This window comes from Vombatus ursinus, unplaced genomic scaffold (genome assembly GCF_900497805.2).
Source record: "Vombatus ursinus unplaced genomic scaffold, bare-nosed wombat genome assembly UNPS02015089.1, whole genome shotgun sequence".
NCBI classification, from domain to species: domain Eukaryota; kingdom Metazoa; phylum Chordata; class Mammalia; order Diprotodontia; family Vombatidae; genus Vombatus; species Vombatus ursinus.
In genome coordinates, this window is record NW_020954867.1 from 5083887 (window position 1) to 5098335 (window position 14449).

Sequence of the window (14449 nt, forward strand, 5' to 3'; positions counted from 1 at the left end):
CAGCTCTTTGTACAGACTTAATGGAAATAGTTTCTCAATTGGGGAATGGATATTTATTGGTTACTGACTAGTTAACACTAGAAGCAAGAGGTATGTCAATTGTCAACTGACTTTGGGGGGTCCCCCAGCAAGCATTGTGTTGGGTGAATACGGATGTTTTTGGTTTGTTTGTTTTTTTTATTTGGGGAGGATGGTGGGGAGGGTATTGGGAGATTCCTAGTACCTGACTTCTCACCAGATACTGCTCAAAGCTATTGTTTTTACAGATATATTATAAATGGTGGTTTTCAACTGTTTTGTACTATCATGTATTGCACTATAGCTACAATATGGATTACTTGGATTAGCATGCTTTTGTGGGCTAACCTGATTACCTAAACATCACTCAACCTTACACTACAGTAAAAAATGCATTTTAACTTTCTAATGTACTTATATGCTATTTTGCATTAGAGAAACTGGTGATTATGTCAAATTCTCTTATTATACTACAAGGTTAACAAGGTAGGAATTGTGTTTTCACCAAACTGGTGTGTCCTCTGGTGTTCCATGGCTTAATAAATACCTGTTCCACTGAGTGGCCTCACAACCAGTCTTTTCTAACACTAGTGTTTTCTCAGAAGCTCTATATTCATATCTTCAAATACCTTTAAGTATCTCTACCTGGATGTTCCATTGGTACCTCAAACTCCATGGGTCCAAAACTAATCATATTATTTCCCTAAAACCTATTCCTCCTTTCAAATTTCTGTCAGCCACTTATATACCACTTATAGTGTCTCCTATGTTCCAAACCTTGGTACTATCTTTTTTTTTTTAATTTTATTACACAGTATACTTATCTTAGCATTGCAATGACTTAAAAATACAAAGTGTCCACTTTAAATCCCCATTCCCAATAACAATAATATCAATAGCAGTCTTACCTCATTAAGGAAGTGCATTGAAACAAACACTTTTTTTTTTAATTATCAAGATAATGCAATATATTTTGCCATTCCTTTATTTTATGGCTGATAACTGGGTGTTTGTTAAAAAATTTTTCTAATATTTTATTTTTCCCCAACCACATGTTAAAGCAATTTTTTGACATTTGTGTGGGCTTTTTAAAGTTTTGAGTTCCAAATTCTATCCTTCCCTTCCTCCCTACCCTCCCCCCTCCAAGACAGCAAGCAAAATCTGATATAGGTTATACATATACAGACATGTAAAATATTTCCACATTAATCATTTTTGGTGTTATCTTTGACTTCCGTCTCCTTCACCTGCCAAATCCTATCCTGGTAACCTGTCATGTCCTTTTCCCTGACATTTTTTGAATCCCTCCCATCAGCCCTCATTATCCTCCTGGGCTACTGCAACGTAACCCGCTAAATCCTCCTCCTACCTTTATTCTCTGCTCTACTCTAACAATCATATCCATGCCAGCTTAATCTTTATGCACAGATTTGGTCATTTCACTTTATTCAAAATCCTTCAGCAGCTCCCTAGAAATCTGAAAAGGGTTGTGATGTCTTATCCTGGCTTTCAGTGCCCTCTACAATCTGGTACCGCTCTGTTTTTTCAGACTTGAAAAGACCTTGTCTCAAAAACCAGTCCACATAATCTAAGCTCCAGCCAAAATGGACTGCATGTGTCCATCTCCTCCTTCCCCTACCCCCTCCCCCAAGTCCCACATTTTTTGCCTCCTAGCATTAGCTTACATTATTTCCCATGTCTACACTATCCTCTCCCCAACAACTCTCTGGTCCCTTTATCTACTGAAATTCTATCACATGTGCACAGTGGATAGAAGATTTGAATTAATCAAAAGACCTGAGTTCAAATCTCATTTGTGACATTTATTAGCCGTGTGATGATGGACAATTCAATTCACCTCTCAAAATTTCGTATCCCTTATCAGTAAAATAGGTATTACATTTGTACTATCTATATCACTGGGTTATTTTAAGCAAGATACTCTGCAAACTCTGAAGCACTATCTAAAGGTGAGTTTATTACATACTCTTAAACTGCTTATGAAGCCTCAAGTGAAGAGATCTCCCATTTCTATAAAATCTATAAAAACTATGGAACAAATCAGTTGCCATGATATGGAAGTGATGAAATCCAAGCCTGAGAAGACTTTATTATAATCCGGATGTACCAAGCCCGAGAGGAGCTTCTTGTAGCACCACCAATGAACCCTGTCCTTGCTGCTGCTAGACCTCCTGGTGACCTCCCTCCAGTGATTTCAGCTTAATTCTATCTCTGCTCCTTCTCCTCTGTTTAAGGGCCTAAGAGTCATTTACCCTAAACTCCTCTCCCTTGTTCCTGCTGCCTCCATGTTCTTTGATATGAGATAAAAGATGACAATTAAAAGCCTAATGCTTCATTTATTATTGCTCTGAATGATTCTTCTTTTAGGGCTCAAGACTGCTGTTAAAAAGTGGGATACGTCTACAAGCCAGACACATGTCAAAAAATTACTTTGTATGGTAAGGCAAAATGTTCAAATAAAAACTTACTACATTATACTTATCTACCATATTTCAAATAGATACTTACTAGGAAAAGAAAACTTTAAAATTTCGTAGAATCAAAAATAGACATCTTTACCCCCCCCCTTTTATTTTTTGACATTCAACAGCTATTCAATATTTATTATGTACCTAACATATGCAGAGCTCGAGTGATAGGATTAGGGAAGATACAAAATTTGGGTGAGACATGGTCTTTATCATCACAGAGCTCATGTTCCAGAATGGGGACAAGACACAAAAACAAACAATCATACAAAATACCAGTATTACAGAATAAATGCATTAACTGTCAGGTAAGGTCACTGTCAGTCTTCGAGCAAAGGATGAATCACAACTTGTTGGGTTTGTGGTTGAGGGTATCTTTGTTCATGTATTGGTTTCAACCAGATAGCTGATGAGGCCCTGACCAACCCTGAGATTCTGGTCCTGTGCTTCTGTTTTCAGGGTGAAGGTGAAATAGAGATTAGTATCATGGAGGTGATAACTATCACACGATTTCTTGCATTTTGTGTTAGGTCCATACCTTCGATTGGTATATGGCAATACTGATATGGGAACTCCCCTCACATAACAATTATAGCTTAAGTGTTTCAGAGCTGCTCAGGGGAACTGAGCAGTTAAATGACTAAACCGGAGCTAGTAAGTGCCAGACACAGAATTTAAACACAGGTCTTCCATGAAACCAGCCTTTTGTCCACAGCACCAGACTACTTTTTTTTGCCTGAAATGTAATGAGTGAAAAAGCATTTATTAATCACTTCTGCTCATGCCAGGCATTATGCTAAGAATCGGGGATACACATTTACTTAAAAAACAAGACAGTCTCTGCTTACATTCTCATAAGGGAAGATAACACTTTTAAAAGTGGTGGCCAGAGAAGGATGTTTTGGCTTGGGAGTCAAAGTGATGGTGAGTAGAGTCTCAGGGCAATTGATTAATATATCCTTATTAGGAAGGGTGGAATTGATCTGATTAGTTTCCAGAGCTAGAAGCAGAAAGCAGGGAAAGGTTAAGAAGGGTACCAGGTTCAGTGTACAGATGGGCAGAAGGCAATGTGCTAGGAGAAATCTTTACCCTTTAAAATAGAAATAAAACACATACTTGCAATTGAACAGAATTTCCCTGAAGACCTTCTACAATCGAAGAAAACCTATCAATTTTTTTTTCTTCTCCAGCTGTTGTTAAGGCTTCTAAAACTTCTTCAAGGCTATTAAAAATTACAAATCAATTATTTGCATTATTAAACTGAAATTAAGTCAATTAAAATTTACATCATTAAATTGATTGCACACTTACAGAATAAACATTATGGCAAAAAAATTGACCTGATCTAACTAAATGTAATACTTTACATAGAAAGCAAATGATTAACCTTTTAGAACTTTAAAGTAAAGCTTATTATAGAAACATAAACTGTTAAATATGTACAAAATAGAAAAATTTCATATAACAATAGTTTGCATTTTTTTTCTAGACTCAGATGTTCTATATTTCATGGCACAGATGAGGCAGCAGGGTCTGTTGGAAAAGAGTACTAGATTTTTAATCAGAAGACCCTAGTTCAAATTTCAGTCTTGCTAACAATCCATGTTGAAATCATTCAATATGCCTTGTCAATTTGTTCTTGCTTTTTTGATGAGTTTCTATTTTAAAATCTGTAACACAGATTTTACCATTGCTTTCACTGTTACATTGCTGGATACAATTTATTCAGCTACAATATCCTGAGTTCAAGACATAAATCCAACCAAAAAGGCAACAAAACTCTCTAAATCACTCGTTTGCAATTTTTCTTTTAAAATCATCAAAACAAGTCAAAAAAATACAATTCTATTCTATGAAGCATTTGCTACAATGGAAACTATATTATTCCTCTGGGAAACCAACAAGAGCCCCATAGTCATCTTGGATCTTAAAATTCAGTCTATATCTCTCTCTATGCCAACATTAATATCCTTTTATAAAAAAGAAACCATTTAGTTGTTCCTTCTGAAGTGAAATTTATCTAGTGTGGTGTCTAACATATTCAAAGATCATGGTTAGGATTATTCTTCAATCAGTGTATGTATTAATTCTTTATAAGTTCTTAGTGATGAGTACAGGCACTTCATTCTATACCATAGGCTAATTTAAATTTAATATTTGAATAATATTCTTATAATTCATATTTCTGAATAGTAGTGTCATTAAAATTAAGTATACCAGTTTACACGTACATCTCTCAAAATATATATTACATTAAACAAATGACAAAAGTATTTCCATTTCAAGATATTAGAAGCAGATAATACCTAGCAGAAAAAAAAGTTTAAGATAAAAAATCAAGCATTTAGATGTCACAGGAATAATATAAAACTTTATTTAAAGCATATCATAACTATAAAAAAAAATTTAGTTATATGACACCAAACAATCTAAAAAAGTTATAGAAATATATTCAAGGATAAATTACTTTCAATAAAACTGAAAGAGAAAGGTAGAGGTGTAAAAACTTATCAACTTTATAACGAACAAAATTAATTTAATCAATCATTTAATTTCATAATATAATAATTAAAATGATAGATTTAATAATTATTAATACATTGTTAAACTGTTCAATCAATTAAAATAAAATTGCTGGCCTAATGAATATTTTAATAAAATCAAATAATTAAATTGCTGTAAAGTGTTATAAAAAATTAAATGGGATACTTACACATTTTCCTCTCCAACAATACATATTGCAGAAAGAAGTTTAACAACATCCACCATCATGTTGGCTTGCTGAGGGTCCATGGCCTTGGCCAATAATGACAGACACTTTTCTTCTCCCATAATTCTTTCCAAACCATACTAAAATATTTTGAAAACAAAAATGTTAAAATTCTCATTTTTAAAAAGTCATCCAAAGTAGATTAAATGTAGATATAAGTAGATGTTATTAAATAACATATAGGCTAATATTTCATTTTGCTCTTGTTCTATCACAAACTCCAAGAGTTTTGTAAAAAAAATAAGCCAAAAAAAGTACTATCTTTTAAGCAAGAACCATGTATATTGGCTAAAGATGAAAATCCTACTTTAAGAACAATAATGATTATTTTTTAAAATTTACACTAACATATGTTTCAGTTACAAAATCTTCCGCTTACCTTGTGTGATTTGATTACTATAATAACCATCTTCTTTTCCTCATTTTATATATATGGAAATTAAAACTCAAAGAGGTCATGACTTTCCTCTCCATTGTGCCTAAGATAGTAAATTAAAGAGCCCAGGCTCAAACTGATGTCTTGAGACCAAATACTCAGTGACCTTTTCACTGTACCATGCTGTCTTCTGCAATGTGACCAAAAATCAATAAACATTTATGAAGCATCCACTACAGGATAAGCACTAGAACCACAAAGACCAAAAAAAAAAAAAAAAAAGACCTGCCCTCTAAGAGCTTAGCAGACAACAGAGAGAGTGGGGTACATCCAAATGGTAGAATTCACCTAATCAGAAGAATGAGACTATCTGGATTTTATGAAATCAATGATAATAAATTCAACACCTATTCTGTAGACAGCACTGTACTGCATCTAAAAAGGTATGAAAGACAGGTTGGGATAAAGAAAAGCGGACACTGGAAGACCTTCTATGACATTACTACAGCAACAGAAGTACCAAAGACCTCTACAAGGGCAGTGGAGTGGGACAAGAAAATGGGGACACAGAAGGCAGAGTTACTGGTACCACAGGACTTGTCTGGTAACTTACTAGATATGAGCAATAAGGCCATGCTGATTTTCAATACAATACCTGTAAAACTAGGAAAGCCTCACAAATTAATGGAGCAAAAGGTAACAGACAATTTGAGCAGAGTCTTTCCTTGTAAGCATATGTTATCTAATCAGAATGGCTTATTATAATCATAAAGAATATGCATTCTAAGCATTTATTATTGAACTGGAATGATTTGAGATAAGAATGAAATGTGACTTATTATCATATTATAGTCAATCAGAAAAATCAGAGGTTAAGATAATGACGTGATTAAAGGATTTAAAAGGAAAGGAACCATCTCTTTTCAGGCTCATGTCTACACTGTGGGAAAGAAAGACCAGTGAGAATGAACTAAAGCAATAAATTCAATTCAACAAGCACTTATTACAGGCCCATGTGCAAGACACTAAGCAGAAAAGTAGATGCACATGCTATGCATCAAGGAGGAACTTTTTTTATAGAAAAAAATAACAGTCTGCGAAGAAACTTATAAAGACCCAATAATAGCATTTTCCCTCAAATTGTGAAGCATAGCCTAGCAGATCAAGAAGCTGGCCCTAAAAACATTAAAAGCTCCATCCCAATGGAGCTTCTGGGTCAGCAGAAGAGCTAAGTGGTGTCCTTTAGTAGGAATTGGAATTTCTGAAGATGGCTGACTGAACACTGAGTAGAGCAATCTGCACCCACACTACTGTGTTCATTCAACATACAGATCAATGTCTTTTAAAAAAAAGAAGTCAGAAAAAAAAAAAAAAAGAAATCAGCCTGATAGTCTACTTAGGGTTTTTTAAATAATACTATATACAACATCACTAGTGGGAACTGAAGAAATGCGATTTAGTTGATTTTACTCAAAGTGTTATATTTAAAAAAGATTTGCATTAACTTCTAAAATTAAAACACTGGAAAGGCAATAGTGAATCAATTTATTCCCAGGTACCTCTCATTTGTAAAATAAACATGTTAACAGTACATAATTTAATAATATAATATAAATAATAATGTAAATAATAAATAAAGTAGGGGCAGCTAGGCGGCGCAGTGGATACAGCACCAACAGTCAGGACCTGAGTTCAAATCTAGTCTCAGACCAGACACTTGACACTTTCTTGCCTCAAAAATAACAATAAATAAAGTATATATTTAAGTGAAATTTAAGTGAAAATTTAGAGATGAATCATTAAATCATATAGATAATGGACAAATGATCTGGACAAAACTTGAGTTAACTATTATTCACATTTCTACATCCATTTTCTGAGGCGCTCCTACCTTTGTGTTCATCAAAGCCTTCAAACACTGTATGACTTTGTGCTGACTCCTTTTCACAATTTTTTCCTGGCTGGAATGACACGAGAAATACTATAATAACAACTGGATTTATAAATACAGATAAAATAATGTAAACAATACTTACATTTTACTATTAATCAATTTTTCCAAAATATCCAGCAATAACCCAAGACCTTCATGTCCAAAGTTTTCCACCCAACTGAAAAACATAACATGATAAAAATCAATTACAAATGTTTCAGGTAAGCCTAAGACAAAATGTAACCTACTTACAGTGGAGGGGAATAAATATTAGACTTGGAGTCAAGGAATCTATCTGCCTTCCAATTCCAGCTCTGACATCTACTAGCTATGTGATCGTGGGCAAGTCATTTCACCAATGAGCCCTAACTTCATCTATAAAATGGAAACAATAATACCTGTATTGCCTATGCCACAAGTTTCATGCAGAAAAATCAATTTTTAAGCTTTAAAGAACTTATGTGAGTTATTTTTATTATAATCATTCCATGACTTTCAAGAAATCCTATGCAATCCCTTCTATCACAAAGTGATGATAAGCCTAGTTTCTTTCTAAAATGGCATTAGAACAAGATCAAGCAGCTTCTACCATTAGGGAAAAAATTCAACTACGGTCCTGCAACACAATACATTACATACATATATACACACAGACATACACACATAAACATATTCCAAGGATCTAGCTAGCTTAGCAGCTACTTGGTAACGAATTCTTCAGTCATGGCAACCCACAAAACAAAGAAAACTACAAAACAGAATTCAGTCCTACTTGACTGTAGTCATGAAGGGTAAAGTAGGAAAAAAAAAAGGAGGAAGAGGTGAAAGAGAAGGAAAGAAAGGAAATGAAAGAGAAAGGAGGAGAGAGTGCTAAGAATCACATAGTTTGGGATTATTTTTAAATATTAACTTATCTGTTAAGTTAATGTGACCCTAAATATTAGTATTTGTCCAATAACCAACAAAGGGACAAAATACAAGGGCAACCAAATCATATCCACTCTGTCAAAAGGCAGTTGGTGGTGCAATGACTAGAGTACTGGGTCTGACGCCAAGAAGATGAGTTCAAAAACTGGCCTTGGACCCTTACCAGCTATGTGACTTTGGGTAACTCACATTAAATGTCCCCTCTGTTTGTCTCAGTTTTCTCAATTGCAAAAGGGGGATAATTATAGCATCTCCCTCACAGGGTTGTTGTGAGATTCAAATGAGATAATATTTGTAAAACACTACAGTGTATAGCACATAGCAAGAGGTATACAAATATTTATTGCCTTCTCCTTCCCCCGTTAGTCTCAATATAAATGAAACCAAAAGAAAACAAGTTAAAGTTAAATAGAAAAATGAGACAGAAGAGCTCCTTGGTGAGGCAAAGAAAGGAATTGGTTTTATTGTACTTCTAGAATTTTGTTGTTGTTGAGTCATGTCCAACTCTTCATGACCCCATTTGGAGTTTTCTTGGCAAACACACTGGAGTGGTTTACCATTTCCTTCTCCAATTAATTTTACAGATGAGAAACTGAGGCAAACAGGGTTAAGTGACTTGCCCACAGTCACTAGTGTCTGAGGCTAAATTTGACCTCAGGAAGATGAGTCTTCCTGGCTCTAGGCCCAGAGCTTTATCCACAGCACCACCTAGAATTGATAGGAAATATCATTTCATAGGACTTTTGGTCTGTTTATATAGAAGTGCCCATGATAGGCATTCACAAAAAGACCAACATGAAGAAAATTGCAGCTTATGTGCCAAAATCTATTGAAAGGAATGAGGAAACCGAAAAATCTCTACTTGGCTCCAATCTCTATACCCAAAATGACCACACATTTCCCCCTTACTCTTCATCTTATCTCCCTTCAAGTTCTGCTTTATGCAGGAATGCCATTCTGGTTTCCCTCAGATAAGTGCTCTTCCTCTAACCCTAAAATTGCTCTGTACTTCCTCTCAATATTGTTGTGAAGATTTATCCATGGAGGTGCTACCTTCCCCTCTCTCCTTCAAGTCATGGGAGCATCTAAGTTCCCTATGGACAGGAGTCTTTTCATTTATCTTTGAATACCCCAACTACAAAAATTCTGGGCACAGCATGGGAATTCAATAAAGTCTTGTTGAAATACATTTAATTTCATAAAATCATCCAAATTAAATTCATGTATATATTAATACTCAATAACTTTAGTACAGAAGTGAGCATAGGGGAAGACAGTGAAAAATACATTCAGAAAAAAAAAACAAGAGTGGCCAAAGTCTTATAGACTACACAGAAACTTCAAGAGTACAAATCATGAAATTTAAAGGAAGAGAGCCTCGAGGTTCTGTATATGGGGAATACCAAATAATATTACAAAAAATACATTCTATTAGAATAGAACAGGCAGGCAATCACTAAATACTGACATACACAGGAGACATCAGCTGGCTTTGTATTCAGAACAATGACTTATAAGAGTACAGACTAAAATCAATACCAAGCCAGGAGAATAAAAAAAGAAAGAAATGGCACACAACTCCAATCTGACCTATTTGCTACAAACTTTTGAAGCCAAAAAATCTGGAATGGATGAGAACAAACACTAACCAAAGACTACCATCATTTCTTTAACAAAGTAAATCAGTTGCCACAAAAGAGACCAAAAAAGAACCTCAAAACTGTGCTGGATATCCTTTACTCAGATATGCTCTAAATGACCATGCTTCTATTTTAAGACTTTCAATTCTTATTCTAAGGTATGTGAATTTTTCATGAGAATTTTCTATTTCTATACGTAGTATTAGTTATTATTGCATGTCTATGTATAGAATGTTTCTAGTAATGTTAAAAAAAATGACAATGGAAATTTTTTTTAAAAAATAAGCACTCAAAAAAAAAAAAAACTGCCCTGGCTAGCAAACATTTTATCTCCTTCCCAAATAATAAGCCATCACAGCCAAGAGCATGCCAGTTTGGAATATAAACTTGGTTGGAAAATCTTATGGGGGAGAATGTTAGAAGAAAAGATGATACATGACCCCTGGGTAAGTCATTTAACCTCTCATGCCCATCTTCCACCCAGGCCACAATGCTGTAAGTCTATAAATCGTAAGTCTATAAATCGCAAAGCCAGTACCAAATCTTCATTGGTAGAGGGAATTACTCACAAGAAACTGCCAAAACAGATGAAATCACAGGTGGAAGAGAGGAAGGCAACCCTTCATTTTTGAGATAAGGAAAGTGAGGCTCCCAAACCTTAAATGGATTGCCAGCCAAAGTTGCACAGGTAAGAAATGGCAATGGTAGGCCATTTGCTTAAGTGGGCTCTTTGACTCCAAATCATGTACTCATTACCGTGCCATCCTGCATCCTGACTCTATTACACAGCACAGGATTAAACATTGAGAGAGAGGCTAGGCCTGTGATTTCAATGTTATAAGGAACTCCCAGTAGAGGAGATTCTCTTTATTAATACATAAAGACACCCTTTCTCTGCAATGTATCCAGAGCTGTCTGGATCACTGAGACGTTAGTGACACATAAGCAGTATTGAATCAAACGTAGGATTTGAACCCAGATCTTCCTGTCTCTAAGGCTTGCTATTTATCCACTATATAATACAGATTCCCAAGGTCAGAAATAAGAAAATTGGAACAGAAAAGCATTCACTTGAAGGGCATACAAATTCTACTTGAAGATATAAGGATGAAATCAAACCAAGAGAGTCCCCTTTCACTGATTAAATTATTCAAAAAATAAGCCTTCCAAAAGTTAAAATGTTGAGAGTCATTATACTAAATTACTTCAAGTAACAACCTTTAACTTCTTTAAAGGTGATTAATTTCTCATCAGCAGCAATGAAATCTTAAACCAGAACTACTACAGGCTACACCGTGTTTTGTACTTATATAAAATAGGCACTTCAAGGTGACATCTCCTCACAAGCTAAGGAATTTCTAAATTAAAGAAAACTGCAGATTTTCTGGACACCAAAGATGGCCAAGTTATTGTTTATTGACCAATCAGCACTGAAAATTACATGCCTATAACCTTTGCCCTTAAACATTTTCTATACCATCAATATTCATTTACCATCAAATTCTTGGTAATACAGATACAAAAACAAATTTCTCTTCTTCCTCCCACATTTCCCCCACCTTCCAGCAATTTTGTTTATTGTACAGGCACAAATATCACTTTCTATTTTGGAAGTAAGTCCAGGATAAAAAGTGATATTGAATAGGTAGGAACAAGGTTCTGAAAGCAGTTTGTTTAAAACCACTGCTTATTGTAGAAATACAAAGTTTCTCATCGTTAGTGAAAGAAACAAAGGGTAAACAGAAAATTATCAACTTATCTACAAATAGTCATTCTTCAGGAAACAAAATCACATCTATTTGTTTAGCCTTTGTCCACACAGTACCAGTACAAAGCATTAAGCAGTTTAACTATAAGCTGTTCAAGAATAAATGAGAAATATGCAAGTATTTCTCTTTTCAGGAATACTGATGAAATAATCATCTTAACATTTGTATACATAAATTCACTTTAAAAAAAAAAGTATCCAGACCAAATTCTACCTGAACACAAACTATCACCTCTTTAAATCAACTCATTGCAAATCCAATTCTTCTTGTTGTGCAAATAAAATGTTCAGAACACATTATTATTTACCAGTTGCTAATAATGGTCTCTGCACTGAAATGCAGGCAGTTGGGGGTGGGGGAGAAGGAGGCCCATTGTGATAGGGAGGGAGTGGTGGTAGAAGCAGAAGAATTAAATAAATAAATAAATGAAGCTATGGGGCAGAGGTTCCAAGATTAAATGTTGAAACCAGTTAACTTTATGAGGTTGAGTTATTGCTTCTAGAGACAGAGAATTAAATCAAAAGCATACAAATGAGTCTCTAGTGTATTGTTAGCTTCAGAAAGCAAAAATAGTCATATAGAAATAATATCTCAAATTATAATATACTTTCTTGCTTTAAAAATACCATTTTCATATATTATCTATTTATCCCAATACACCCTCACATCTCTTTTAAGAAGAGGCATTTAGGCCTGGCAGAAACCTTATAGGCCAACAAATTCAATCAATTCTTTTTATTGAAAAAAGCAGGAGAGGCCCAGAGAGGCTAAATAACTTGCAAAATGTTACACAGCTTGGAAGCACTGCCAATTCTAGAACAAAAGTTCCCTGGCTTCCAGACCAATACTGATATTTTTTAGACAAGGAAACACACAAAAAGATACACAACTTAGAATCATAGTTACAGAACTGGCGAAAGAATTAAGAGAAACTTTGATTGCAGGGCAAATGTTTTCTTCATAAGAGGATCTCTTATTTCAAGTATTTGTCACAAAACATCATAGCTACTTTAGTCCATGGTATTATTGGCCCAAACCCCTACCCCCAAGTAGATTATCATGAATATCCCTATTCTAGACGGAACCTCTCGATCTTTTATCTATCTCATAAAACTTTTCTTGGTCACTTCAGGCCCTCACTCATTTTTCAAGCAAAATAATTCATATGCAGTGCTTTACAAACCTTACAGACAATATAATATCAGCTATGCGGGTCTCTCATCTCCATAATTAAATACTAAATTCCATAAGGAGCTGTGTGTTATTTTTCTAAATATAATACTCAGTGCTCCAAAAACAGCAAACACTGAAGAATCAGTTGTGGTTTGAGTAAATGGATTCTTAAAGGAAACAGAAAATTGGCAGGAACACTGAAACCCACGCCCCTGACTGAAAACAGCAACTTTAACATTTAGGCCAGAACCTATTCTTCCCTTCTTCAGTTTAGTCATTTGTCTCTTTCTCATGGTTCTGCCCATTACCCCAATGACGTCTGTCTACTTCTCTGCCTATGTGTCTCCTTCATTAGTGTGTATCTCTTCTACCCTGTGTGTGTGGCTAGATCCATCTCCTGCTTTCCCTAAGTACACTGTCTCCTATACTTTCTCTACATACATCTAATTCAGTCTGTCTCCCCTATTCTATGTCTTCAATTCCCTCACTGTTTGTGTCCCCCTTCTTGACTCTCAGTGCCCTTTTTTCTTTACCTCATCTTCTTAGGGCAGCTTAGGGCACAGTGATTGGGCTGGAATCAAGAAGACAAAATTCAAATCCAGCCTCAGATACGTACTAGCTGTGTGACTTTAGGCAAGAACTAGATAAGACACAATTAGTATACACGGCAGTTGGCCAACATATGTACTCATTAACCACTAAGGATCAGCTTGCTACAGGGTAAGCATTGTGTTTCAGTGATAGAGATAAAAAGACAAAGGCAATAGTCCTTGTCCTTCAAGGACTTATAGTTTAGGAAGAAGACAACTCTGTGTGTGTGTGTGTGTGTGTGTGTGTGTGTGTGTGTGTGAGAGAGAGAGAGAGAGAGAGAGAGAGAGAGAGAGAGTAGACATACAAAATAACGGTAATTTGGGGAAGAAAACACCAGGCTTTACAAAAATAGACATTGGTATTTGACCACAAATTTGAAGAACCTGCAAGCTCCTAAGAGGCAAAGATGCCAAGTTGCAGAGGGCGTGAATCCCAGGGGTGAGGGAGAGCTGGCATCAAAACATGGGGGGTAGGAAATGGAGGGTCATATGTAAGAAACAGCAAGAATACCTAGCTTACTGGACTGTAGTATAAGTGAAAGGCAGTCATGTTCAATAATACTGGAAAGATGGGATGGGGCCACATTATAATGAGCTTTAAATGCCAAACATGAGCATTTTCAATTGATCCTTAAGTGAGAGAATTTATTGACTTACAAAGCTAGACTCCTGTTTATGAAAATCATTCAAGGAAAACCAACCAAGAAAAAAAAAATGATCAAAAGAACTGAAAGAAAAGAACTAGTGATTGAAAACAGCATTAA

At 35.2% G+C, this 14449-nt stretch overlaps 1 protein-coding gene across 4 annotated transcripts in view; it reads right to left on the reverse strand.

The window, feature by feature from the left end:
* The window catches only part of DIAPH3 (diaphanous related formin 3), a 426288-nt gene that overhangs the window by 305090 nt on the left and 106749 nt on the right, over positions 1–14449 (reverse strand). For all 4 annotated transcript variants that reach the window (XM_027846174.1, XM_027846175.1, XM_027846172.1 and 1 more), the window contains 4 exons: positions 7690–7764; positions 7545–7614; positions 5221–5357; positions 3624–3729 (listed from right to left, as the gene is read on the reverse strand). In XM_027846174.1, coding sequence (XP_027701975.1) covers positions 3624–3729; positions 5221–5357; positions 7545–7614; positions 7690–7764 — 388 coding nt within the window. The remainder of the gene's footprint in view (positions 1–3623; positions 3730–5220; positions 5358–7544; positions 7615–7689; positions 7765–14449) is intronic.